Below are 25,882 nucleotides of genomic sequence, written 5' to 3' on the forward strand. Positions count from 1 at the left end.
CTCACAAGCATTACTTGATTTGAGAACTGAAAAAAATCCAAAGAAAAGCAGCTTGATTTATTCTAGGTGATTTCCAACAAAAGAGTAGTGTAACGAAAATGTTGTAAAGTTTGGGCTGGAAGACTTGGGAGAAAGGAGTCGAGCTGCTCGACTTAGTGGTATATAATATTGAAATATTCAATTTATTTATAAAAAGATTCCACCTATTCAATACAATTCATATAGAAATGATAAATTAGTTGCAAGAGTGTGAGCAACTGCAAAAAGACCTCAGCAGTGTTGTGAGATGGACAGCAAGAAATACATTTGTGTTGAATAGGTGGAAGCTTTTTTAAAATAAATTGAATGTTTCAATATTATATAGAAATTCAATACGGATCAATAATGAAATTTATTACTTGTAAGTGGTATATTCCAAGCTGTCAGTAGAGAGATGACATGGAATGACTTTAGTAGACAAATAAGTTTGAGTGGTGTTTTTAAAAGCAGAAAAGATCACAATATGGAGTTCAAGTGAACAAATGGGGGCAAATATTCATTTATAGGTAGGGCAATTAGGGATTGGAATAATTTACGAAGGGAGATGTCAATAAATTTCCAAATTCTTTGCAATCATTTAAGAAAAAGCTAGGACAACATCAGATAGGGAATCGGGCATCTGGGCAACTGCCCTAAATACAGATCTATGTTGATTGATTGATTGATAAAGGCAGCTGGACCTTTCCAAATTTAGTGGACACAGATTTCATAGGAAATTTTTCTTATTCTTGGCCTTTTTGGCGTTGGTACTCTATTTGGATTGGGTCCAGTTTTACAGCTGGTTATGTTTAGAGTAATGGAGGCCTCATCTTAATTTCCAGCCAATACTCCAGAGGCCACAGAACATCAATCAATTAATCAATCAATCAATCAAACCCTAAAGAGAAATGGGCAATGATGAGGTTACTGAGTGTGCAAGAGGTTGTGTTGCTGAGATATGTACCAAAGTGAAGAAGTGCAGCATTTCCTCTCAGTTTTACAAGCTGATGGATACAGCAAAACTGAATTAAAGCCTCCACGATCACCCCCTGTGGATGGGGGGCAGTAGAATAACATCCACATTATCTCCTGACTGTCGTAGGAGGTGACTAGTGACTAACAGGGGCCCCGGGGTCTCTAACTTGGGGAGCATGGGTTGGCGACCATGAGGCCCTTGGCTGAGTCCTGGCATTGCTTCCACTTTCTTGTGCCAGGCCCCTCACTTTCATCTAACGTATCCGACCTCCCTTGGTCAACTCTTATTCTTTCCTGACCCCAGTGGAGTTAGGTTTGCGAATCCTAGGGAGTTTTTCACACTGAGCATGTGGCTATGCGGTTTGGCTCACAAAGCTATCAGCTTGCATTTGGGAGATAGTGGGTTCAAACCCCACTGTTGACAGCCCTGAATGTGGGTTTCCATAGTTTCCCTTCCTTTTTTTTTCTTTCCAAATTGCTTTACATCGCACTGACAAATAGGACATTTGCCTGGAGTGAAAATGGGAAACCACGGAAAACAGTATTCAGGGTAGGGTTCGAATCTGCTATCTCCCAAATGAAAGCTCACAGCTTCATGCCTCTAACTGCACAGCCAAATCGCTCAGCGTTTCCCATTTTTACACCAGGCAAATGCTCGGGCCGTACCTTAATTAAGGCCATGGTCGCTTCTTCTCACTCCTAGCCCTTTCCTATCCCATCATCGCCAAAAAACCTGTGTCAGAGCAACATAAAGCAGATTGTAAAAACAAAATAAGGAAGGAGTCTTTCAGTTTCATGCCTTTCATGGCCCTTGTCTTTCTTTGGCCGATACCTTCCATTTTTTCCCTCCAATTAGTTTTAATAGACGGTGAGTCACCAGTTGTACTTCCTCTTAAAACAATGATCACCCCCACCATCTCACCACGATCCAGGAACCAGCCTGGAAGAGACACTGTGAGAAAGGCATGCCTTCAGTAGATCGCAGCGGAATGGACAGGATTGGCAAGGTTTTAATGTGTCACAACATCAAGACTGCCTTTACCACTTCAAAGAAAATATCCCATCAGTTATGCTCAGCTAAGAACCCACTCTCTAGCGCAGGCAGGCATGTACTATATTCCCTGTTTGTGTGGGAAGTTTTAAATGAGGACCAGCAAACACAGCATTAGCACCAGGCTGAATGAACATAAGCATCATTGCTATCTCATCCAACATACTCTCTCTCCAACCATAAAATTAAATTCGAGGAAATAGCGGTTTTGGCTGCAACCTTTCATCTTATGCTTATACTGTATTTACCAGGAAGATGTAGAGATAATGAAGCATGAAAACTGTTTCAATGTAGATCAGCAGAGTTTGGCAACTGTTGCTGCCACCACACAACTGAAGAATGAATGTAGTGGGTCACACTGCGTAGGTCCTAGGAACACCAATCTGGAAGACAGGCAAGGTAACGCTGCACCACCAACTAGCCTTCTTGCTGCTGTAAAAGTATGAGCAGCCGCCAGCTTGTGTAATTTCTTCTTGACAAGGACTACTGCAAAGTAGTTGAAACGTCGACATGCTTAGCATGTCGAACTAACCAGAACTAACGAACTAACCAGAAGAACATCAAAGCTCATCAATATTTGTTGTGTTCCAACTGTATAAAATCAGTAATTTTTAATTTGCTTTGAAAATGAACTTATCAGGATGATCTGAACTTCAGTTTTAACTTCTAATAAAATAAAAGCAACCAAGAAGAAACAACATTAGAAGGCTGAAAAGAAAGAAGTTGTAAGCAAGCGAATGAAGGAATACTATAATACCAATATAAATGGTCCGTTATTGGACATTATAAATTTTCCAGCCAACTCATTCCTGGTTGCCAGCGTTTCACCCCCGTGTGCTAGGTTGGGCTCATCAGTTGGTACCTAGCACACTTACCAAGACGCATGGCTAGTGCATACCGTGGAGGCCACTGTGTAGGCTACTTGGAGCCACCGGGAGTGCCAATGCACTTGAGACTTTTGTCTCATTACCAAAAATTGTTGCCTGCTTGGCCTTCATGGTATGCACTAGTCATACGTCTTGGTAGGTGTGCTAGGTACCAACTGATGAGCCCAACCTAGCACATGGGTGCGAAATGCTAGCAACCAGCAATGAATTAGTTGGAAAATTTACAATGTCCAGTAACGGACCATTTATATTGGTATTATAAATTTACTCATACGGGACAAATATTTCAGATTCCCTATGGGAATCAACATCTATATCATCTGAAGGAATATTGACGCCAAAGAAAACTGACCGGGCGAGTTGGCCGTGCGATTAGGGGCGTGCTGCTGTGAGCTTGCATTCGGGAGATAGTGGGTTTGAGTCCCACTGTCGGCAGCCCTGAAGATGGTTTTCCGTGGTTTCCCATTTTCACACTAGGCAAATGCTGGAGCTGTAACTTAAGGCCATGGCCGCTTCCTTCCAACTCCTAGCCCTTGCCTATCCCATCATCGCCATAAGACCCATCTGTGTTGGTGTGACGTAAAGCCACTAGCATAAAAAAAAAGAAATCATGAAGAGTTATTTATGTGGTCCTCCATAGGTGGCCAAAATCGATTATGAATAAGTCTCTTTATTACTGTATTGCAATTAGATTGGTGATTGTGTCAGTATTCTCCAACATTATTAGTCTCTTGGAATAATAATGGTTATGGAAGGAAAATACTGAGGGGAAATCTGTCAACTTGTGTTAGGGAGATAGTGGGTTCGACCCCCAATGTCGGCATCCCTGAAGATGGTTTTCTGTAGTTTCCCATTTTCACATTGGGCAAATGCAGGGGCTGTACCTTAAGGCCACGGGTACTTCCTTCCCACTCTTAGCCCTTTCTTATTCCATCGTCGCCATAAGACATATCTGTATTGGTGCGACGTAAAGCAACTTGTATTTAAAAAAAATATTTAAAAAAATTGGAGGAAGGAGAGTTTAGAAATAGGAATAAAGATCTATACAAGGGGAACAATAATGAAAGGATGTCAGACATGATCAGAAATAGGAGAATTAAATTTTTTAGTCACATAATGAGGATATGGATAATAGCAGATTGACAAACTGAGTGTTTAACCATGTTTACAAGAGCAAGAATAGCAACTGGTGGATTAAAAAAAAAAAAACTGAGATTAAATAACAGACAACATAATAGAAGAGAGAACAACTTTCAGGAAATTGGTACAGAACTTCAGTGGTTTCCAGGAGGAGAGGAAAGGTAATAACATCTGGACCCAAGAGAAGAGGAAACAGCAAAGTGAAACTATTAGAAGTCAAGAAAAGAAGGGTCATAATGAGTGAACAGGGTTACTTTTCATGGTCCTTAGAAGGCCAAAATTAAAAATAATAATAATAATAATAATATTGGCTTTGTCCCACTAATTTTACGGTTCTTGGAGATGCCGAGGTGCCAAAATTTAGTTCCGCAGGAGTTCTTTATATGCCAGTAAATTTACAGACATGAACCTGACGTATTTCAGCACCTTCTAATACCACTGGACTGAGCCAGGATTGAACCTGCCAAGTTGGAATCAGAAGGCCAGCGCCTGAACCATCTGAGCCACTCAGCCCGGCAATTATAGAGAAGCAGCATGTAATAGTGTGACATTGAAGGCGGGGCCAATGGATGGTGAAAATCACGGCACAGCGGCGACAGTGTGGACGAGGCCAGCAGCGAGAATAACACTGTTGAATTGTTGAAGCTGATGATGAGGAAATTTCCTGAAGAAGCTGGAAGGTGACTGACAATGGAGCAGACCTGAGAATGACCTGGAAATGGAAACTATAAGAATATTTTGTGGGACTATATATAAAGAACAAACCCAGCGAGGCAGAGTCAGTCTTGAGTGTGTCAAAAATAATAATAAGAAGAAGAAGAATTAGTGGATAGGAAAAGAGCACTAATCTGCCAGACTCTCACAGAGACAATATCTAAAGGGAAAGTTTCTTGGTGAATTTACCAAGGATATGGCGTCTCCCTGATTCTCTTTTAACTTTATGTTAACCGAGCTCGATAACTGCAGTCGCTTAAGTGCGGCCAGTATCCAGTATTCGGGAGATAGTAGGTTCGAACCCCATTATCGGCAGCCCTGACAATGGTTTTCCGTGGTTTCCCATTTTCACACCAGGCAAATGCTGGGGCTGTACCTTAATTAAGGCCACGGCCGCTTCCTTCCCACTCCTAGCCCTTCCTTGTCCCATCGTTGCCATAAGACCTATCTGTGTCGGTGCGACGTAAAGCAACTAGCCAAAAAAAAAAAAAAAAAAAAAAACCTTTGTGTTAGATAAAGTTATCAGAGAATGGGAAAAATTAATCAAAGGTATAATCGTAGAGACTTAAAGAAACAAGGTGAAGTGCCTGACTTTTGCTGCTGATCTAGCTATCATTACTAAGACTAGTGAAGAAACCAGGTATGTCATAGAGCAGTTAAATGAGATAGCATCACCGACAGGCCTCCAAATATCGTATGAGAAAACACATTGTGTGGAAAATGTACATCAAAATATCTGGAGATCCCCACTGTGGAATAATTTCATGCGTGTCTTCCTTCAAATATCTTGGAGAAATTATACTGCCATCTGTACTGGACAGTAAAGCCAATTTAGAAAGAGCCACCAAATTCAGAAAGCATATAGAGTAACTACAATAAAAGAGTGATATCACGTAATGCAAAACTTTGTCATTACAGGACAGTTGTTTTGCCTCAGTAACTACATCTCTAGGAGGCAACTCTAAAATTGATGAAAAAGTTGCAAAAATGAAAAATCCTAAGGAGAATGTATGGTCCCACTCGTGTAAATGGCATATGGATTAGAAGTAAAACTACAAACCTGAACAGAGCAACAGATAAGTTTATTGATGCCGTATGTTGGAGACTCTTGAAATTCAAGGGTCACATCTTTAGAATGGACAATAATAGATTCACTAAAAAGCTACTACCTATAATTATTACTTCAAAGGAGGTCAAGATCAACTGGTTGGAAGAAATTAAGCATGATTTACAAGAAATAAATGCTATAAATGGTACTATAAAAAATGGTAAAGTCTTAGGAATTCTAGTTGCAAATCACATATTCATGGAAAATTCTAAAGAGACCATTAGAAAACAGTGGACAGAAGAGTGAAAAAAGAAAAAAAACACCATAGCGAATTCGTGAAGAGATTTTGGGAGAATAAGAAGCCGTCAGACCAAGCTAAAAAGTTCAAACGTGCTCTTTAATTGGGCATAACGAAGAAAGAAAGGACAATAATAATATGGCCTCAGCTACCATGTGCAATAATTCTAATTTGATGCCATCCGAGTGAATGTAAACAGATGGTCGTGAGTCAATGATGAATCATTTCATTCAGAGTGAGTCCATCAGATGGCTGTGTGGAGTTCAAGGCTTATTAGGGTTGAACTGAACTGTTCTGGATCGCATTGCACTGGTTAATGCGCCACCGACCAAGCACGTGTAAATAGGGAAAATTTGTGTTGCGTGGAAAACTCAAATGTGAATGAATTTGTAAATAGCAGTTAAATAAATTTAATGGACATAAAAGATCTCTTGTGACACATTTGGTGTTTACCCGACAAAATTCATAAAACTCAGCCATAGATGCCCAAAAGAAATTCAGTTTACTCTGCCATCGAGTAAGCCTAGAGTAAAACGGAACATCAAAATTGACGAGCAAGCAGCCAGATGGCATCAAATTATAATGCTTGCATATGATAGCCTAGGCCATATTATTGTTATCAGTGAAGAAGCCCGTCTGGTGGCCAAGATCATTAAGGCGTTGAAGTCTATACGGTCTGACACCGTGGTTAGCTGGTTCGAGTCCCCTTGGTAAAAAGAAAATTTCATCACTGGAATGTTGGCTGGCAGGGTAGGAAAGGTGGTGGTATACAATTTCTAGTCACTAGATTGCGCGCCAAAAGCCTGGATTAAATTCCAAACCTCTTTGCAGTGTTCATATGGAGTGAGGGTATATGACACTGTTGATGGTGATTTGTCCGTCAAATGGGGACGTAAAGCCTTGAGCAGACCCTTTGCTGGTATTTGACAGGAGTGGGCTATGTTCCGGCACCGGGTTTCACCCTCTCCCTTCCTGCTGTCATATACCACGTCATTCATTTCATCTCATCTCATCAACTCCTCTGATGAGGTTAACGTCAGGAAGGGCATCCGGTCGTAAAAACGTGCTACGAAGATTCATCTTGCTTCATATCCGGCCGCATAGAAGAATGGGACAAAGGTTTGGACTTACGTACATTTTCAGTGATGGGAAGCGTACACTGGGGGGGTAATGGGCTGAGTTACAGTTATTTGAGATATATTTGACTAGATTACAATTACAAATTAGCTTTTCAACAAATAATCTGTAAAATTACAATTACTTTACTGAACGCTGGTTGGTTGGCTTAGTTTCTCGAACTTTTTTGCTCCCGCTCTCCTTCTAGCCATTTAACATGATGGTTTTTCTACAAAGGCAAACTTTCAGTCTGAATTTTCAAAATGGTGATTACATCCTGTTTTGAATTGTTAAAACACCAAAATTTTGTAGACTAAGAGGTCCGCACCCTCACTATGTGCACTTATTGTTTGTTTCTATCTGTATCATTATTTGTTTTCATTATTTTTCTTCTTAGGTTAACACAGTTTTTAGATTCAATTATGTTTTGTATTAACCCCTGTTTTCACTGAATTTTATCGCAGCGAGTTGTTTATTGCTCTATATGATAGTGTAAATATTGTGTATTGTGCTGTTTTTATTTCCATCTTGTGTCTGTTTTGTTTTTTTCATTTGTTCCTTCATTATGTTTTTTGGCAAATTTTTAGCTTGTACTATTTAAATTACTTCAACCCCCCCCCCCCCCTCCCACTTTTTCACTGAAAATGGCTCAAACGAATCAAAACATGTTTGAATTTGATTACTTCATCTAATGATGGAATTATATGATGTATTGTATTAGGAAGATACACTTAATTTTACCTTTGTAAAGTCATAAGGAAATCGCTGACTCCCTCCCCCTAAACCCCTGCATAATACAAAGTTTGCAAGAAAAATATATTACTTCATTTTGTATGTGTTTCTTTAGCATAGACACATTAAGTGGCTATTGCCACTGGGTGAAATTAAACATGATACCTTGGAACCTTCTAAATGATTGTTCTCAGTCATTTTTATTTCAGTTAATGGCTCTTAGCATTTCAAATAATTTGCCATCTATATATTAAAACAGTTTACTAAAAACAGCTTTAGGGGCCGATGACCTTTGCTGTTAGGCCCCTTAAAACAAGGACTGATTTGCTTAGTTTTTGTTTTATTCTCTCTGGAATTACCTGCTGGTGAATCATATCATGAGACATTAATAGGTCTCATAGTTCAGCCAACTTTCCTAGCTTCCAAATATATTCAACAGATGGCAGAGCATTCCTAATAACTTACATGCTGCTACTTCAGTTTGGAGAAAATGACCCTAGAAGAAAGAAGTCTACGTTCAAACAGACCCCATCCTAATAAGAAGTTATTATATTTCTGAAATCCAATACGGTTTTATGAGATTCATAACTTGCAAGACCCCATCATGACTTATGCCTTAGACATTATCTGGGAACATCTATCGAAGGATAACCTAGCTGCACTAGAAAGAGTGAAGGCCATGTATCTCAGAAAAGTTCTCTGTCTGGCAAAAACACGCTCCTCCTTCAAGACTAACATATGAGCTCACAAGACATCTGTTCTATATTTAAAAAAAAAAACCCTGGCACTACAGCCCTTGAAGGGCCTTGGCCTATCAAGCTATTTCACCGTCAGATAGCTCCTCAATTGTAATCACGCAGGCTGAATGGACCTCGAACCAGTCCTCAGGTCCAGATAAAAATCCCTGACCTGGCCGGGAATCAAACCTGGGGCCTTCAGGTAAGAGGCAAGCACGCTACCCCTACATCACGGGGCTGGCAACCGTTCTATATAGAAGAGATGAAATTAAAAATACCATTGTCTTCTACGACACAATACCAAGCTTTGCAACCAAGAACTGCAGGATAAAAAAGTGAATGTATGGATAGATTTTTACTATACAGACAGCATGATGATGTCAGAATGAATGAATTCTGACTATGAACTGCGGCATACCGTAACTTGTTTCTTATTAAATGTTCATAAAACCATTTAAAAGGGTAGGCAAAACAATATGACTACGACAGCCATATCGCGATGAGTTATTTGACCTATTTTTAATGAATGCTGTGGAGCAGCACGGGTCCTTAAGTTTACCTTAATTGGTTCTTAAGATTCTCAATACTAAGCCTTCTTGTTTTGGGTGGAAATGGCATCTTTGCATTTACTGAAAAGTCACCCTGTAGGGGCACGTGGAGGAATACTCATGTTTTTTTTTTTTTTTTTTTTTTTTTGCTAGGGGCTTTACGTCGCACCGACACAGATAGGTCTTATGGCGACGATGGGATAGGAAAGGCCTAGGAGTTGGAAGGAAGCGGCCGTGGCCTTAATTAAGGTACAGCCCCAGCATTTGCCTGGTGTGAAAATGGGAAACCACGGAAAACCATCTTCAGGGCTGCCGACAGTGGGATTCGAACCTACTATCTCCCGGATGCAAGCTCACAGCCGCGCGCCTCTACGCGCACGGCCAACTCGCCCGGTCATGTTTAATTTTAAGAAAATCATTGGTATAAGGATGATGTCTTTGGAATAAATGGAGAGGTACCTCATTCAGAACTGGTGAAGTTACTGGTGCTGGTTTAATAGAACTGAAAAATCATCATCATTGTCATTATTTCTTTTTCCCCCATTTCTACATGATGTATATGAGTTACTAGAATGTAACAATTACAATTTTGTTCCAAGAAATAAATTACAAGTAAAAATTACATTTTGTAAAACAGTAACGATTACAAGTAAAATTACTGGGAAGTCGTCATTATCTCGATATCCTTCCAGTGGGCCGAGTAGGACTTTTGTGGACAATATGCCTCCATCGGTTCCTGTCGTTTTAGAGTTCCTCTCCTTTCACATCCTGCAGTGTTGTTCCTTTCTTGATAAGGTGTGCATTTATTTGGTCCAGCCACCTTCTTTTGGGACGTCCAACAGGTCTCCTTCCAGGTACTGCCATTTCCAAGTATTGTCTGGGGGTTCTAGTATCTTCCATACTTTGCACATGCCCAAACCATTTCGACCGTGCAATGCATAGTCTTTCTTCCATCATACAGGTCCCTTGCATGTCATTTCTAATGCACTAATTTCTAATTCTGTCTCTTCTTGTTTTTTGCATAGCAGATCTTAAAAATTTCATTTCACATGCTTGCAGTTTGCTGATGCCTCTTTTCAATAATACACAGGTCTCCAACCCGTATGTCATGATTGGCAGGAGGTAAGATTTGGATATTGTTTGTTTGGCTTTTATGGGAACTGCTTTGTACCACACTAGGTTTCGTACCTGATAGAAGAACATGGAACCTTTTGTCACTGTTCTGGATTTCCAATTTAGCACTCCCCTGGTTCGATACAATACTTCCAGGATAGCTGAAGCTTTCTACATATTTAATTCTCTCTCCATGAAGTTTGAGGTCACATTTGCTGGGTGTTCTACTCAATTTCATTGCTACTGTTTTCTTCTTACTCACAGTTAACTTATATTCCTTAAATTTGTTGACCCAGCAATCTAATTTCCTTTGGACTTCTTGCTCTATTTCTCCCCAGATGGCAGCATCATCTGCAAACACTAATGCATCCAAATCTCCAGGTTCTGCAGCTTTAATTTCTTTAATGATTACGTCCACGAGTGCAAGGAAAAGTAGTGGAGATAGTTCACTGCCTTGTTGTACACCTCTCTTTGTTTGGAACCATTCAGATCCACCATTTCCTATTTGTACACTACTTTCACAGTTTTCATATAGCAGTTGGATCTTACGAATTAGAGAACTTGGAGCCCTTAGTTTATGCTGACATTCCCATATTTTGCTCCTTGGAACACTGCCATAGGCTTTTTCTATATCTAGGAACATTACTATCAGATCTTTCCCTTTTTCCCAGTACTTTTCCATTAGTTGTCTAATGGCAAAAATTAGGTCTATTGTTCCTCTGTTGTCTCTGAAGCCATGTTGTTCTTCTTCAAACTGATGTTCTATCCTTGTTCTTAATCTCTTCGCTATGATCTTTTCCAATATCTTGAGGCAGTGTGGTAGCAGGGTAATTCCTCTGTAGTTTGTACACTTTCTTCTGCTTCCATTCTTGAATATTGGTATGATCGATCCTTTTTTCCATTCATCTGGTATCTTATTTTCTCTCCAGATTACTCCTAGTTTTCGATGTAGCCACTGAAGACATTGAATGCCTGCCGCTTTGATTATATCTGCAGATAATCCATCTACTCCGGGTGATTTTCCTCCTTTCATAAGCTTCTGGGCATTTTTTGTTTCTGACCACATAATTGGTCTTTCTTATTCTCCATGTTTGATAGGTTCATTGTTTTCGTGCTTCTCTTCTTCATTGCCATTTAACAACTTTGTCAAAATAGTTTCCCATTTCTTCTCTGATGTTTTCTGTATTCCGGATTTGGATTCCATCCTCTGTTTCAATTGCTTTAAAGTCCTCTTTGTCAGATCTCCCACTCTTCATTATTCTGTCAAACATCTTTTGATACTATGAATGTAATTGTTACAAGTAATTTGATTACTTCCAACTCTGATTATTATAATTATTATTATTATTATTATTATTATTATTATTATTATTATTATTATTATTATTATTATTATCATCGTCGTCATCCTCCTCCTCCTCCTCTTCTTTATTTTATGTAAGGTATCTCCTGCCTGTCGTAAGAGGTGACTAAAAGGGGCATCCAAGGGATGATCAAATTAGAACCATGAAACTACTTGTGATTAGTAGCACCACGCGGGGAACACCATGGGTCGCCTTTACTTGTGCGTAGTACCACTATGTTGGGTACCAAATAGGTTTGTGATTAGTAGCAAACATGAGCACGACAGCTTTTACAGTACCTGTGATTAGTAGTACTATATGAGCGACATGCATGGTTCTGGCTTACCTATGATTAGTACCCACTATATGAAGAACACCAAGGGATAGTATGATTCCCTGTGGTTAGTACCCTTATGTGATGAACACCATAGGTTTGCGTTGCCTGTAAATGGCGCCGCAATGTGCGAAACAGCTTAGGTCTGTAATACATGTGCGAATTTTATTACCTGTGAGTAGTACCATAATGTGTGGAGTCTATGCTACTCTTGATTAGTACCGCAACGTGACAAATACCATGGTTCTACTTTCCTAGCAATAAGTACCATCGTGAGGGGCCGCTGACTTGGATTTTGGTCCCCTTTCGACTACAAGTATCATCGATTCAATATTGTGCTATAGAAGCAGTCTCTTGGTCAGTAATACTATTGTTCTAAGCCAGCTTCTGTGCATGTGAGGCACTGTGGGTCGGTTCCACTGATCATTTTAAATTCATATCAATCCATCCATTCATTCCTCATCCTCACGTTTTGAATTGTAGTCAGTGGATGTTTTTGGACTTTTAATTTGTCATTTCATTTCGTCTCATTTTGTACCGTCATGGGCCGATGACCTAGATGTTAGGCCCCTTTAAACAACAAGCATCATCGTCATCATAATCATCCAGATGTACTTTCATGTTGCTGAGGAATCTGTTCATTTTTGCACCAAATGGAAAAACAAAGAATGTCATGTATCCACTCACATTGCAGTGAACATCATGCATCGTGCAAAGAAATTGCCATGTATGTAAGCATGTATAAATAGTTTGATCAAATTAATAGACATAGGAATCTAAAAAATATAACTTATTCAAGTAATTATTTCTTGGTTTTGTAAGTGAAATTACAAGTAAATATAAATAACAAAACCAAAAATAATGAAGAAAAATGCTAATAAAAATTGAAGTCGAATTAATTAAAAAACACCTTTTATTTATTCAGGCGTAGCAGTGCACACAGGGTATCAATTAGTTTTCATTAAATGGCGAGATGTTGTAAGAAACATTTTATATGTCATTCAGCACTACCAACTTCCCAGGATCACCATAATGTTTTGCAGATATATATATATATATTTGCATACTGTGTATAGAAATATGTTATAACATATAAAATTAGGAACATGAATTGGTCTGAAGACTACAGTGTATGAATATGTGGAGATTGTCCTTGTCCATTTGTATTTCTATGTTTGTCCTTGTCTCCTCTTCTTCTTGCTCCTTCTTCCCACACTAACCTGTCCAGTGTGTTCCAATTCATGTTCCTGTCTTTCTTCGTATGACTTGATTTGGTACTTGTTTGTTCCTTTCCTTTTCTTATATATATCTTTTCTCTGTTACTAGGTTTTGTAGAGGTGTGCATTATGCATCCCCTGGATGTCGTCAAGACCAGGATGCAGTTACAGAGCCGCAAGGCAATTGCCCCAGGAGATCCCCACTATTACTCTGGAGTTATAGACTGCATGAGGAAGATAATTGTACAAGAGGGGTTCTTCTCACTGTGGAAAGGTATTCTGCCTCCCATCCTCGTAGAAACACCCAAGAGAGCCGTGAAGGTAATATTTATTCCCATTCAAGTTTGCATCAGTTACCCTAAACTGGAGGAATTTTGGATGCGGTGGTTATTTCTGGCAGCAAGGGTACTTTTCAGTTTTCAGGTTACGGAGTGAGGTGGTGGTGATTATTGTTTTAAAAGGAAGTTCAACTGGGCAACGCTGATCAGAGAGGAAAAAGGGAAGGGTCTGACACTTCGGAAAATGTAGGTATCGGCTAAAGAAAGGCAAGGACCATGAAGGGTGTGAAAATAAAAGACTCCATAGGCCTCGATACTTGATACCGTTGGGGTCAGAAAAGAACAAGAGTTGACCAAGGGAGGTCGGATAGGATAGATGAAAGTGAGGAACCTGGCACAGGTAACTGGAAGGAATGCCAGGTCTCAGCTAAAGGTCCAGTGGTTGCCAACCTATGCTCCAAAGTTCAGAGCCCCTGTGGCCCCTTTTAGTTGCCCCTCACGACAGGCAGGGGATACCTTAGGTGTTATTCTACTGCCCTCACCCACAGAAGCTTACAGAATGAGTTGGCTACATGGTTTTATTCACGTAGCTGTAAGCTTGCATTTGAAAGATAGCAGGTTTGAACTTCACTGTCAACAGCCCTGAAGAGGCTTTTCTGTGGTTTCCCACTTTCATACCAGGCTGTACCTGGTCCTAGCCCTCTGCTATCACATCGTCACTATAAGGCCTGTCTGTGTCGGTGCGACGTAAAACAAATACAGTTTTCAGGTTGGTAGCACTGCATCCAGGTGCTATTTTTTCTGCAACTTTTTCTGGTTACTGTTTGGACATTAGCCCACGCTTCTTAACATGTATCATTGTCTGAGCCTGAATACACTGTGGTAATATCAGATGATGCCATGGAAATAACAGAGGAAACTAGTTGTTGGTCCAAGATGCAGTTATGATCTGTTGAACTGGAAATTGCAATTTCTGTGTCATATGTGGCAAGTTTTCATACAGGAAGACCTCTGTGATATGTGCTGTGTACTTCAGTGACCTTTAAAGTAAATAAAACCAATCCTTGATTATCGGAAGACCATTGTTATTAAGCAAAGAAAGTGAATGTACTCTTATCCATCCCTTTTTTATTCCAAGAGAGTAAATCTCTTGTCTTCCCACAAATTCCAGACAGTCGCACAGTTGGAAAGGATAGAATGTTCGATTCTTACCGACTCCTTCAGACGAAAAAAGAAAGGTGGAATACAAGGAAACAGTCCTCTAACAATAGTCTGAAAAGTTACCTTTGTTGCTGATGTAATTTTACGTGGACTCTAAAACTCAATTAAACTGATCATAGTTTGCTTAGTGTTTTTATTTTCTTCAAATGGAACATGTAATTGTGTAATATCGTGTATTTTAGGCTATTCAGTGGAAAAAACTACTCGCTACTCAGATGCATATTTGAAAGAAAAAAAAAAAAAAACAAAGCCATGAAGGATTTGTCATGTTGCTGCAAATCTTGGCATGCAGTATCATCTCAATCAGGTAATCAAATTGCTAGTATAGTGACACAATTAGCTGAACAGTCATACCACCAGAGGCCGTGAACTTGCTGCCACCCGTGGCATATGTAAAGGCTTGCAGAGGCTAGGCGTACATAGCAGAACACTGCTTTCAGTTGTGAAAAGCTGATCAACCCCTCAGTATGCCTCTACGGCGCAATCAAATATATTTCGTTCAGTTATCGGAGTTTGAGAGGGGGCGCGTTATGAGAATGATTGAGACCAGATGTTCATAGTGACGAACTGCACATCACCTAGACGATTCTGATCACACCGTTACGGCATAGTGAATTTATGAGGGCACGCACACATGGCAGCTAGGCTTAGGGCATCCTCAACAGACCATCCAGAGAGATCATCATCAGCTCCTCCGACAAGCACAAGCAGCTCACTATTATGGTGTCTGCCATCTAGGCACGTGTAGCACCGTCACTACAGGCTGCTCTGTCCAGCCGAACCTCTTTCAGGTACTTGGTGGAAGGAAATTTAATCTCATGCACCCATATTCTTTCCTGCCATTGATATCTACCCACCATTGTTTCCAGTTACAGTGGTGCATTGAATGACAATCCTCTACTTGTATGGACTGGAACCGAGTTGTCTTTAATGACAAATCGAGTTATTCTTTGTTCACTGTCAATGGCTATATTCATGTCTGGAAGCATTGTGGTGAGTACCTCAATCTTTCCTTTGCTGTGGCTCACTGGACCACTCCCATTGCTGCTGTGCTGGTCTGGGGGCCCATTGCATATGACAGTCAGTCACAGCTACAGTGCAGCGATGTGTGCAGTACATACTGCAGCTGCATGTGTTGCCCTTCATGACAGGGCTTTCAGGAGGCATTTTCCAGCATGATAATGCTCAGCCAGACAGAATAAGGATATTACAGTAATGCCTCTGTAATATTGCCACAGATCTATGGTCTGTCCAGTCACCAGATTTATAACCCATCGCATATGTCTGGGATGACTATGAGGTAACACAATGTAGAGAACTAGTTGCTACAAAAATGGACAGCTATTCCATAGGATACCACACAGAACCTGTAGTCTCTTTGTGTCCAAAGTAGAGGTGGATCCCCAGAATACTACTCGCACTTCAACCGTTCAGTTTTACGCAGTAAAATATATGTTTGCTTACTGAGTGGAGTGGCTGTGTGTGTTAGTATGCTATGGTTATGGAGCCAAGCTGTGCATTTCGGGGGCAGGTGGGTTCGAACCCCACCATCAATTGTCCTGAGATTGGTTTCTGTGGTTTCTCATTTTCACTTCCAGGCAAATTCCAGGACACGTCCTGTTCATAAGCCACAGCCAATGACTTCCACCTCCTTACCAGTTAATCATTCGCCATCATTCATTTAATCTTCATTAGCTGTTCAACTGATGTTGGTGACAGGAAGGGCATCTGGCCATAAAAACACGCCATGTAATTTCATCTCGCCTCATTCCCAACCCTGTATCAAGAAATGGGACTATGGGGTAGACCAGAGGTGCAGAGGTGGGGTACAGTATTTAAAATAAAATACTATAATCGCCAAAAAAACTGACCTATTCAAGATATTCTGGTTTGATTTATACTGCACTCGATATAAACAGTCAGTTTTATTTTCTTATAATTATTCATTCGAAGAGAACTGACGCATGATCATTTTTATGTTACAATTTACGAAGGTACAGGGTTAAAGTGTACAAGCCATGATTTACAATTCCTTGGTTAGGAATGACAGTATTTCCATTTAAAAAGAAGTAAAATTCCAGTTACTCATTAAGCAGGAAGTGATATAATTACATAGTTCACCAAGTGTATTGCTTGATTTTGCACAGTGGTGTAGTGTTGTGTGACTTTCCCTGTTCAGTGAATTTCTGAAAATAAGGTATTTAAAGTTCAACAGGCATCCGATGATAATGGCTAGCCTCTAAATGGCGAAGAGGAAGTTTTGTCATGAGTCAGGACATAGATATACTAACCAAGATTAAAGTACAAGAAGAATGTAAATGTATCTACCAGATAGATGTACACAGTATGCCTTCAAGTAAATACCCTAACTGATGTTATTCCCAGTAAGCATGATTGGATTGTTGGTGAGGTTATCAGGTAATTTAAACTCAAATAACCAGAAGCCACAGCTTATCCACCTTAACTCCTTATTATCTTTAGAAATGCTTCTAAAGCACCTCTTAAAATGTAATAGTGAAAAATCGTAATTTGTTACGTACATTATAAAAATATTTGAAGTTGTAGGGCTAACTCTTTATGGTATCTGGTCAAAATACACAAACTGCAATGAACATAAATAACTTACTTCTTACAATATAAATTCAAAATGATGTGGATTTCTGCCCTCTTTTTTTCATTATTTTCTGCCTCTACTTCAAACTCTGGTATCACCGCAGTGACCTAGAGTGACTGGGGGAACTTCGCCCAACCTTCACGGCCTATGACGTAGACACAAAGTCACTGTGGTTGAATAGCATATGCTCATCGCCTCCCTGCTCAGACACTTACAGTGCTGGGTGCCCATGGGATGGAATGCCCAGCGTGAGCAACTCTGGGGACAGTGGAACCCCAATTAACCGAACTTCGCTTAAGCGAAATGCTCTTGCAAAATTGTAGCTTAATATTTTGGTTTTACCCTCTCGTTCTTAGTCGTCGGTATTAGTAATTCTCTTGCTATATGTGCTGAGAGCTACTAGGCAAACCGTATTTTTATATTACGACTTATGCCAGAATGCACATGTAGCATAAACCAAAACAGTTTCTTACCCTCTAGTTCGTTCCATGGTACATTTTTTCTTGAACAAGCAGGAATTATTATTACTGTATTATTATTACTGTATTATTCGTCATGAAGATTATGCTGATGACTCAGACCTTGACAATAGCAGCTCTGAGAATTGAGTTACAGCAGATGATGGATTTAGTGCATTAGAGGTAAGATTGATTTTGAATTTTTATTAAAATACTGTGCCACATGCTTTAATTACCGTACTGTAATAAAATTACTATGTGCAGTATTCAGTTCAGTAGTAACAAAAAATGGTTTCATTATTTCAGATTGCTTTGCGCTTTGTTGAACAAGGCAATGAATCTACACCACGACAGCGCTGCACCAAAACAATTCAGAAGAAAATCACTGATTTTATACAATGTGTGATATTATGTAAATATTTTAATGTTAATATACACCTTTGCTAATAAGAGAGTTTATGCATTGTTATTTTGACATTTAACTTCCAAAAATACTTACCATGTGACATCTGAAAAGACGTGTCAACCGAAGTGGCTTCGCCCCCTTTATTTTGGATAAACGGGGTTTTACTGTACATTGTTATCACTCATCTTACCATTCAGTTTCAGATTAAACAACTCCTCCTTGGTGAGCAAATTTTTTTTGTAGTGAGTACATAATACGTTACTTACAAAATAGCCCCATGATCAGTAAAATGAAGACACTACTGAAACAACAATAAATGTCTGAAACCCATCAGCGGGGTTAGATCGGACGCTTTTATTTAATCTTCTTCTTCATGGCCTTTCCCCTGGCACTATGTCTGGATTAACCCCAGTTTTACAGCCTGATGCGAACCCTGTATGAAAGGATGTGTTCGCTATTGCATGTTTTTCTGTAATGTGTTAAATGTTGATGAAGATGTTTATTAAGACGAACACAATTAATCATCATCAGTACTTCAAAATATTGTTTTATGTTCTATTCTATTATTAGCACTCTCAAGATATAATTCAAACATATCATCATCATCATCATCATCTGGAGCAGTTTCCAACCACAGGCTGGGTCTGCTTGGATCATAAGCCTCTCCATCATTTTCTGTCTCCATCTGCTAATTTTGTTCTCTCAATGTCATCCAGTTCCCTCCTGTTGCCTCTATGCTCTTCTTTACACCTTTCAGCCATCTTTCCCTTGTTGTTCCTTCAACTCTAGACCTAGAGGACGACCTAGCAGCACAACAGTGATGGTGGTGGTGATTATTGTTTTAAGAGGAAGTACAACTAGGCAGTCGTCCTCTATATAACACTAATGAGAGAGGGGGGGGGGGGGGGGAAGAAAGAATCCACACTTCGAAAATGAAGATATCAGCCAAAAAAAGACTGGGGCCACAAAGGGCATGAGAATTAAAGACCCCCCCCCCTAGCCCTCGAATGCTCTAAATAGCATTAGGGTCGGAAAAGAACAAGAGTTGTCCAAGGAAGATTGGATAGCATAGATGAAAGTGAGGAGCCTGGCACAAGTAAGTGGAGGCAATGCCAGGACTCGGTTAAGAGACCCGTGGTCTCCAGTCCATGCTCCTAAGTTCAGAGCCCCTGGGGCGTACAGCAGTGTGCAGATACATCCCATTTCTTCAATGCCTTGCGTGGTTCCAAGAAAGGCATCAGTGGACCTTGGGTGCATGGAAGAGGAGTTGTTGGGATCATCTGGAGTTGTGTGTCCCATTTCCTATAGCCCCGTGCACCTGGTATAAACAGCGTGAGGAGGCCTCCCCCGTCTGTATCATGTATCATGGATGTTCAGCCAGCTGGTGGTGGTGGTGGTGGTGGTGGTGGTGTCATGGTCTGGGGAGCATTCTCTTGGTCGTTGGTTATTGTACCACATACTTTGAATGGGGAAGACTAAAGCAACCTGTTAGCCGACAACCTGCACTCTTATCTCCAGGTAGTCTTTCCTGACAGCAAAGCCATATTCCAGTAGGATAATGCACCGCAGCACTGGGCTCAGGTCACTTCAGACTAGTGGGAAGAACATAACAATGAATTCAACACTCTGCCGTGGCCTCCCAAATTGCCCGGATTGTAAACTCATTGAACAGGGTTGCTCCTACATCTTTACAAAATGTGTATTAACTAAACAAGATACTGCGGTAGGCATGGTTTGTAGTGGACATGGACAACATGCATCACCCTATTCCTTGATGATTGCAAGCCTTGACCACCAGCAAAGCAGGGCGGGACCAACCTGTTATTATGTAGGTACTCCTAATAAAGTGAGTATTTGGTATATGAAAGTTTAGCATCTCCATACATTTCACTTTTTATTACTATTTCCCATTTCCTTGTACATTTTTTAGGTGTAAGATGTAGTGGTCATTTTTAAAATTTGGATGTGTTTGAGGTGAATGCTTGAATTGTTCTTGCTTCTCCAAATATTTTCATGTAGAGTATTCATTTTGAGAATGTTGCAATAATATTTCATATTCTTCTTCTTTTACAGTTCTTTACATTTGAGCAGTACAAAAGATTCTTTCTCTTTGGTTCTCCTGTACCAACACCTTTGGTAAGTCTTACATTTTTTAAAATCATGCTTGCATTAATTTATAGGGGTGGTTTGTAAGTATTGGTGTAATATAGCATATCACTGTCATATTTTATGTGTTTCTTTTTAAACTGTGAATGCTGTCCATATGACATCTTGTATTTGCTGTGCTCATGTTTACATCCAAGGCAGGTTACAGTGTAATATATCAATTTTTAACCCTCCAAGTGCTATCGTCTCGCTACAAGACGATTCGGATCCCGGCTGAAGTGCTATCATCTTGCAGCGAGACGATTCGTAAAATCGCTACAACAGCTCGTAAAATCATTGTAACAATTGATTTGACGAATATTCTCGCTGCAAAATGAAATTCTCTACCTGGTAGGTAGTGCAAGTTGGTCTTTGGCTGGGCAAGGAAAGCAGTAAACGGCGATCTTGTCAGCTGTGAACTGGTCTTTGTTTACGTCTACTCAAACTGTCCAGTTGCTTCAAGCGTTTGAAGATTACTGCTTGCTAGCCAATTTGTAATATTTGTGTGCCTGATTTACTCTATTTTAATTGGTTTATTTTAGTTTGGTGATTATTATAACATAAACATGAGTGAACTAAGTGGTTCAAGTGCAATTAGAAAAGCACTGGAGGAGCTTGGGAGTGATGAATGTGAAGAAGACATTGGTAATGTAGAAGATTTTCCTGATGATTTATCAGTAGACGACTTTTCTTCTGAAAGTGGAGAAGAATATTACCCTAATTTAGATACCCATGACTATAGTGATGCGTCAAGTGATGTCGACAATCCAAACGTGCTAACCCTACCAGGCACATCTAGAACTAATGAACCACCACAACAGACTCTCTCCGAGTCTTTTTACCTGTGACTTTTTTATTATTCATTGGAGTTTCTATTATTATATATCATTGTGCTTGTAATGGAATTTGGCACATTTTGTATATCTTGGAATTTAATTTCAGATAATGTAGTGCTTGTGATCAGCCTCAAAAATTGGAATATCTTTTGATTTTTTAAAAATATGACTTATCATCCATTATACTTTTACTGGTTACTTGTAAGTAAAACATCCTACTATTATCTTATTCTCTAATTCTTCCTGAACAAATTGATATATAATATGCCATATGTAGTTACAAATTTGTATTTATTGTAATTATTTTAATGTATCTGCATGCTTCCTTAAGGAATGCTCAGCACTTAAGAGTGAAATGATCGGCACTTGGAGGGTTAAAGGAGATGTTGCTACAACAGCAGACGAGGAGTAGGTTGCTGCAGTAGGTATATTGTACTTGATTTTGCTGCTTATAACATTACAGACTTTTTCATTATCGGGTTTATGTGCCGGCATAACAGAAGCTGTGCTGGTGAATCCCTTCGAAGTGGTGAAGGTGGCATTGCAGTCAAACCGAGCAAAACGGAGTGAAGTTCCAAGCACATGGACAGTCACGAGGCATATTATTACTACTGAGGTAAGTTCTAATAAAATATAAGATTGTTATTAAAATGTGGTGTTATTGGTCAGGATTGTAATTAAAATGATCATACATAGAAAGATACGGAACATAGAAAGCAGCACATTAATAGTATAAAGAGAGTCACGGGTGAGTCTAGGAAGAGGGAGAAATAGAAATAAAACACAATAGGAAAAGGACAATCTCCACATCTTCATCACACTGCTGTCTGGTTGGCTGTCTATTCTAATCGGTCCCAGTTCTTCTACATTGGTTTATTCTCAGCCCCCAACAAGGTCATTGTGCTTCCCTGCTTCACCACTCATTGAGGGGCTGTCTTGATGGATCTTCAGTCCAACGCCTGGTTTCTGGAACATGAGATATCGAAACTATAGCGGTATCAAATAGTTAACTTGTGTTTTTGCATTAGTCGAACATCTATCAGTTCGATAAACTGCCCGCTAACTTAGAGGACCGTGAGCATGTGCACTTGTTTGTACCTTTCCATTGCTAATGTTGTTAAAATGTTAAGTTGTCACTTGCTCTGTAGAATGTTTCATAAATAGGTATTTGTAGATAACTATAAATATCGAAACCTTATAGTAAAATATGAATTTATTCACAAAGCAGCACCGTCAGCAGGCTTGAAGATGGTTTTCTATGCTTTCCCATTTTTACACCAGGCAAATGCTGGGGACTGTAATGTAATTAAGGCCACGGCCATTACCTTCCCAATCCTAATCCTTTCCCATCCTTGCTTCGCCAGAAACATAGTGCTAGTGCACATTAAACCCCTAGCAAAAGAATAAAGGACAACTGTGGCATGGTGATCATCTTTCCAGCCTTCAAAAATGAAGGCTGTGTGTATGTACGTAAAGTAATTTAAGGATAGGTAATGGAAGATTGGAGCATGATAGCCAACAGACATTGCCTTTAGATGATATCCATGTGTTCATCTCATCCTACAACTTGGTGTGAAATAGGATCTTTATAATAGATATAAGCAGTATGTTCTTGCAACTATCATTTCATCTAATAATAATAATAATAATAGTTTTTTTTTACGAGGGAAGTATGGGAAATCTTTCATTAGACACTTGTGAGGGTCCGCACTCCACTAGCGTGTGAGATTCCTACTCACTAAAACCCACACACCCTTTTCCCACGACGTATATCTCCGCCCCGGAACCGCTCTCGCATTACTTCAGGGCGGTGTCGTGCTAATTTCTTAGGTTTCTTCTTCCTTATTTCTCCTTACTGCCATTCATGAGCATTCATATCTCTCTTTTTCTGATGCAGGATGCCTTGTACATATACTGCTATCTGATCCCAAGATTCTTGGTTTCGTAGCATCGCCTGCACAATAGTTTCTGGCGTCAACTCTCCTTGCTCAGTATATAAACATCTTCTCTGAGTTGACCAATGATAGGATACGAAAAATGGGTGAATATGTGTGTGTACTTCTTATGTTGAATTCGTAAGTAATAATAATAATAATAATAATAATAATAATAATAATAATAATAATATGTATTTTTTTTGTGAGGGAGTGTGGAAAATCTTTCACAAGACGCTTGTGAGGGTCCGCACTCAACAAGTGTGTGAAGATTCTTACCCACTAAAAACCACACTCCCTTTTCCCACGATGTTTATCTCCACCCCGGAAACCGCTCTCGCATTACTTCAGGATGGATGTCGTGCTTAATGTATCTTGTGCTTCATCTTCCTTCTTCTGCTTTACTGTCTGTCGTAATCATCCAGGTCCTTCTTCTGACGCGAAATATTTTCTACGTAGATTGCCACCTGGTCCCAAGATTCTTGACTTCGTAGCATTAGTGACATGATCCCTTCTGGCGCCAATTCACCCTGTTTAACTTCTAAGCATCTTCTTTGTGGCAGCCAATGAATACACACAAAGAAAGTATGCAATACGTCATCGATATCACTGCAGTATATGCACACCAGACTACAGTAGTTGCTAGCCCTAGTCTATGAAGAAATTTTCGGAAGTATCGATGACCTGTCAAGAACTGTGTGAGATAGTAGTTCACTTCACCATGATTTCGGCCAGCCCATATGCCCAGAGAAGATATCAGTCTTTTCGTTCATTTTCCTCTAGAATCATCTTCCCATCTTGTTTGCCATCATTGCATTCTGCAACTAAGAGCCAAAGCCCTTTTCCTTCCTAGCTCTTCTTGTGTGAGCCAAATTTCTTGTCTTTCGAAAGTCAACAAGTCAATAGGAGTTACTGCTGCTACTACTAGAATCGCAGGTTCTGATACTGTACGAAATGCGCAAGCAATTCGTAAAGCTGCTTTCCGTTGTACAACCCCAATTCTTGTCCGATATTTTGCAGTTTTTAACGATTCAGCCCAAATTTTTGAACCGTGTAGCAGTATCGATTGGACATTTGACATGAGAAGCCACCTTTTACTAGATTTTGGCCCCTTGATATTTCCCATGAGTCTACTCCTTGCAGTCATGGTTTTCGCTGCCTTATCTGTTAACCGTTAGATGTGGTCCCAATATGTAAGCTTAGTATCAAGCGTTACACCAAGATATTTTGTGCTTCTAGTTGTTTCGATGGTTATCTGCCCGATCTGCATCGGTACAACAGTATTAATCCTTTTCCTCGTCAGGAGGACAATTTTGTTTTATGATCTGCATGTTCTAACTTGTGATTTATCATCCATTCTTTAACGTCACATCACCTGATTCAATTTAAATTGAGCCAGCTCTAGGTTACGGATTACTATCAGAGCTGCCACATCAACAGCATAACCCACAAGTTGTACATCTTCTGGCATCTCCAGCCGTAACAAACCATCATACATGATATTCCAAAGGTGTGGTGCAAGAATTGAGCCTTGCGCTGCACCAGCTGTGAGCCGTTTTCTTCTCTGACCATCTTCCATGTCGTATAACAATGTACGGTCTTTCAAATAGTCTCGCAGTATATACATGAGATATTCTGGTAGCTTGAAAGTTTCTTGTAGAGCTTCCAAAATATCACTCCATCTTGCCGAGTTGAAAGCATTTTTAACATCTAGAGTAACAAGAAGCATCAGCTCTCTAGAGTAATGATTACCCATTTGAGCTCGTTCTGCTGTCTTCACCACTTCCTTCCCAGCATCTAGCGTCGAGTGACCTCTGAAATACATGTTGTTGATCAGATAGGTCACCAGCTAATTGGACTGCTGCTAGTATTCTCGGCTGTAGTAGCTTCTCTAAACCTTTCCCGGCAGTGTCCAACATACAGAGGTCTGTAACCCCCTGGTTTTCCCTTTACTGATCAGAACCAATCTAGCTATCTTCCAAAGAAAGCTAAATATTCCTCCTTTCAAACAATGATTATACATTCTCAACAGCAGTTGAGGACATAATTCGACTGCCACCTTTAGTACTTCTGCTGGAATACTATCTGGTCCAGGGGCTTTCTTATTTCTGAGGGAATTAATTGTGTTATCAATTCTTCAGTTGTAAAAGGTGGTACATTATCTAGTTCTTTCTCAGCCTCATCATCAATCCTCTCTGCATGATCAGGGAATAGTGTGTGTGCTGTTTCTTCCGTGGTGCGTGGATCCATGATAGGGCTTGGTAGCATCCCGAATTTCTTCATAACGATTTTATACCCTAATCCCCATGGATTTTCATCCATTTCCTTAGACATTTCCCACCACTTGTCGGCTTTACTCTTTTTAATTGTATTTCGCAGTCTTTTCTTCATAGTCTTATATTCTACTGAGAGAGAGCTTCATCGTTATGTCGTGCTCTTCGTGTCCTTCGTCTGAGTCACAGGCATTGTTTCCTCAGCTCAGCAATTTCTTCATTCCTCCAATATGCTGGACGCTTGCCTCTCTGTTGTTTGATTCTGGTCATTGATGCGTCACATGCTTGCTGAAGGAGTCTCATGGTGTGTTCCACGCATTTATTAGCAATTATGCTTCTTTTGCCTCCGTGACATGTATCCGTTATACAGTCCGTTCCATTCTGTATTACTTCATGAAATTTTTCTCTATCCATAGTGGCTATGTTCCATCTTTCTGGCTTGCGCG

General features: G+C 39.9%; 1 protein-coding gene across 4 annotated transcripts in view; it reads left to right on the plus strand.

Annotated features, from left to right (window-relative positions):
* The window catches only part of LOC136883427 (mitochondrial 2-oxodicarboxylate carrier), a 50,122-nt gene that overhangs the window by 2,628 nt on the left and 21,612 nt on the right, over positions 1 to 25,882 (plus strand). For all 4 annotated transcript variants that reach the window (XM_067155699.2, XM_067155701.2, XM_067155702.2 and 1 more), the window contains exons 3-5: positions 13,381 to 13,592; positions 20,322 to 20,384; positions 21,693 to 21,845. In XM_067155699.2, the coding sequence (XP_067011800.1) occupies positions 13,381 to 13,592; positions 20,322 to 20,384; positions 21,693 to 21,845 (428 nt within the window). The remainder of the gene's footprint in view (positions 1 to 13,380; positions 13,593 to 20,321; positions 20,385 to 21,692; positions 21,846 to 25,882) is intronic.

Source organism: Anabrus simplex, chromosome 11, assembly GCF_040414725.1.
Source record: "Anabrus simplex isolate iqAnaSimp1 chromosome 11, ASM4041472v1, whole genome shotgun sequence".
Lineage (NCBI taxonomy): Eukaryota > Metazoa > Arthropoda > Insecta > Orthoptera > Tettigoniidae > Anabrus > Anabrus simplex.